Below are 2,392 nucleotides of genomic sequence, written 5' to 3'. Positions count from 1 at the left end.
TTGTTGTTTATGAGTTTATGGCGGGTTGTGGGATACGGGTTTGTGTTTATATACAATGTCACTGATATGCCATACAGTATATTGTTTCTCACATGAAGCCTATACAGCTTATGGTTCTCAACCCTGGTTGCTTTTTAAATAAAAGCTCCACACAACAGTCATGTAGTGTGATCTGTCCCCTGACTGGTGGCCAATCGCAAATAGCACTGTCTACTGTCTCTGAGAGGACACAGCCTCCCCTAACATTGATCGCAGAAAAAAAATACCCCGGGCTGTTCACCATAAAGCCACATCAAATTGCTGAAGTATTTCCTAGAAGCATCTGATGGCAACACATACACTGTATTCTATAGCAGAAGTAAGGCTTAGTGCTAATCATGTAATGTGTGATAAGAAACTACCACTGCTGAATGAAGGTTACTTTCTGGTTTTATCTTTTCTTTCTTTCTTTATTTCTTTCTTTCACACTCAGGTTTACGCACGCACGCAACCGCGCGCACGAGGGGGCTTCTGACAGTCTTCCCTCTCAGGACTGATTTACAGTACTCGCATATTTCTCTGCTCTCTCCTTTATGTCCTCTCTTTTCTCTGTCTCTGTTTGCTGGAAGCCTCGCGCTGTCCGGGGTTATTGGTGCAGGGGGCTACCGGGGGCTACCGGCGCTCCGGGGCGCGTGCTTTGCAGCTCTTGTGCCGTTCTCTTGGTTACCGGTGCGCGCAGGGCCAGAGCCCCACCGGCCGGCTCGGCCTGAGAAGAAAGCGAGAGGGTTTGCTCATTTAGAAGAAGAAGGAAAAAACTGAGCGAATGTCTCACTTTGCAGAATTTGCTTTATCGTTTCCCCTTTTTTAATAAGTGAACATTTTATGTTCACCCTTCACTATACGGCTGTGATAACAGCACGTTTACGCACAGCTGCGCTCTCAACTTCAGGAGCTTTTGAAAGAATAAGGCAATGTTGGCTTACATCAAGGCGTTTATTATTTCTTGAAACTGTCATAAACAAATAGCTCTATTGGCGTAAAGTTGTTGTTTTTTGCACTCAAATAGTTCCACAAAAAAATTGAGTGTGTTCCAAATCCACCCTAATCAAGTAAATGTTATACAAACTGACTTGTTTGTTTACTCTGGTTTGTCTTCTTTCTGTCTTTAAACATTTGACGATTGTGTGAAGAATAGTCATAAAAAAGTGTTTTCCTCTCAGAATTGGTCCATAAGAATTTGGAGAAAAGTTCTCCACCACCAAGTAGAGGAGTTTGATTTGGGATGCTGCAGGTGGTGTAGCGCTGAGAGTCGGTTGGGGAGATCGAGTGGTCTCTCGACCTGACCGTGTATCCCAGAGGGTCTGTGTGTGTCTGGCAGAGAGAGAGAGAGATAGAGAGAGAGAGAGAAAGAGAGAGAGAGAGAGAGAGAGAGAGAGAGAGAGAGAGAGAGAGAGAGAGAGAGAGAGAGAGAGAGAGAGAAAGAGAGAGTGTGTGTGTGTGTGTGTGTGTTTATAAGAGTGTGTGACAGAAAGGGGGCGCTCTGTGCCTTGAAATCCGGCGGCCATGGTGCGCCCTACTGCAGTGAGGGAGTTGGAGGCGCACGGCGCACAGAAGTCCACTGGTTCGGTTTCAGGTCCGACTCTAGATTTCTCTCCGCATCTGGATGAACCCTGAGCAGGCGAATACGGGGGTGATCAGAGACAAGAAAATCGATGGCTTGGACACACTGGCAAAGACGGCTTTCATAAAAGTTGTCTCTCTTGTAGGTCTGTATTTGTAGAAGTTGTGTACCGTTTTAGCCCGGTTGAGTTATAAATATAATAGAGCAACGTATTGCTAGAATGAAACTTGTCGCCCACGTAAGTGTAAGTCTTGAAATGAGCTAAAAGTCCTCAATAGTGGTTCATAATATTCCCTTTGTAGCACAGATCCTGTGTCATGTTTAATGCCAACGTTGATCTATGATTCATTTGAATGTGCACATCTTCCTTTTACTTTGCCTTCCAATGGATTTTGTGTGATGATTGCAATGATTTACCGTTTAGGCAACTGCCATATTGCATGTCTTTTCATATTTCTGTTCTTTTTCCTCCGATTTCCTCACTTCACTTTGTTAGATTTTATTTGAGAGCAAAATCAAGTTGTAGCATATTGTCTAAAAAGTGAAGCAATCTTTCTTTGATGGTTTGAGGTAAGACGTTATAAAGTTCGACCTCTGAAGAAATCTGCTTCATGAAGTTTGGAAAATAGTAAACATCGATTATGCTGAACTCCAAGTGTGATATCCTTGTATATTGCTGCCTTGCGATGATCACTGAGTGAGGCGACGGTACCTTTTTTATTCAGCGTGCCGCAACATCACTGTCGGTAACCCAGACTTCTCTCCTCCAGACACAGGTTCGGAAGAGCGCGC

General features: G+C 44.1%; 1 protein-coding gene across 2 annotated transcripts in view; it reads left to right on the top strand.

Annotated features, from left to right (window-relative positions):
* Positions 1-1,183: 1,183 nt before the first annotated feature.
* nr4a3 (nuclear receptor subfamily 4, group A, member 3) overlaps positions 1,184-2,392 on the top strand; it is an 18,687-nt gene continuing 17,478 nt past the window's right edge. The window contains exons 1-2 of one of the 2 annotated variants that reach the window (XM_079227109.1): positions 1,184-1,745; positions 2,377-2,392. The exon at positions 2,377-2,392 is cut by the window's right edge and continues 149 nt beyond it. In XM_079227109.1, the coding sequence (XP_079083235.1) occupies positions 1,643-1,745; positions 2,377-2,392 (119 nt within the window). In that variant the 5' untranslated portion in view covers positions 1,184-1,642. Of the gene's footprint in view, positions 1,746-2,370 lie in introns of both variants that reach the window. The other variant, XM_079227108.1, reaches the window with a different exon arrangement.

The sequence above is a fragment of the Taurulus bubalis genome (genome assembly GCF_910589615.1).
Source record: "Taurulus bubalis genome assembly, chromosome: 12".
Lineage (NCBI taxonomy): Eukaryota > Metazoa > Chordata > Actinopteri > Perciformes > Cottidae > Taurulus > Taurulus bubalis.
The sequence above is the reverse complement of the archived record's forward strand: the minus strand, read 5'-3'. Positions and strand labels throughout refer to the sequence as shown.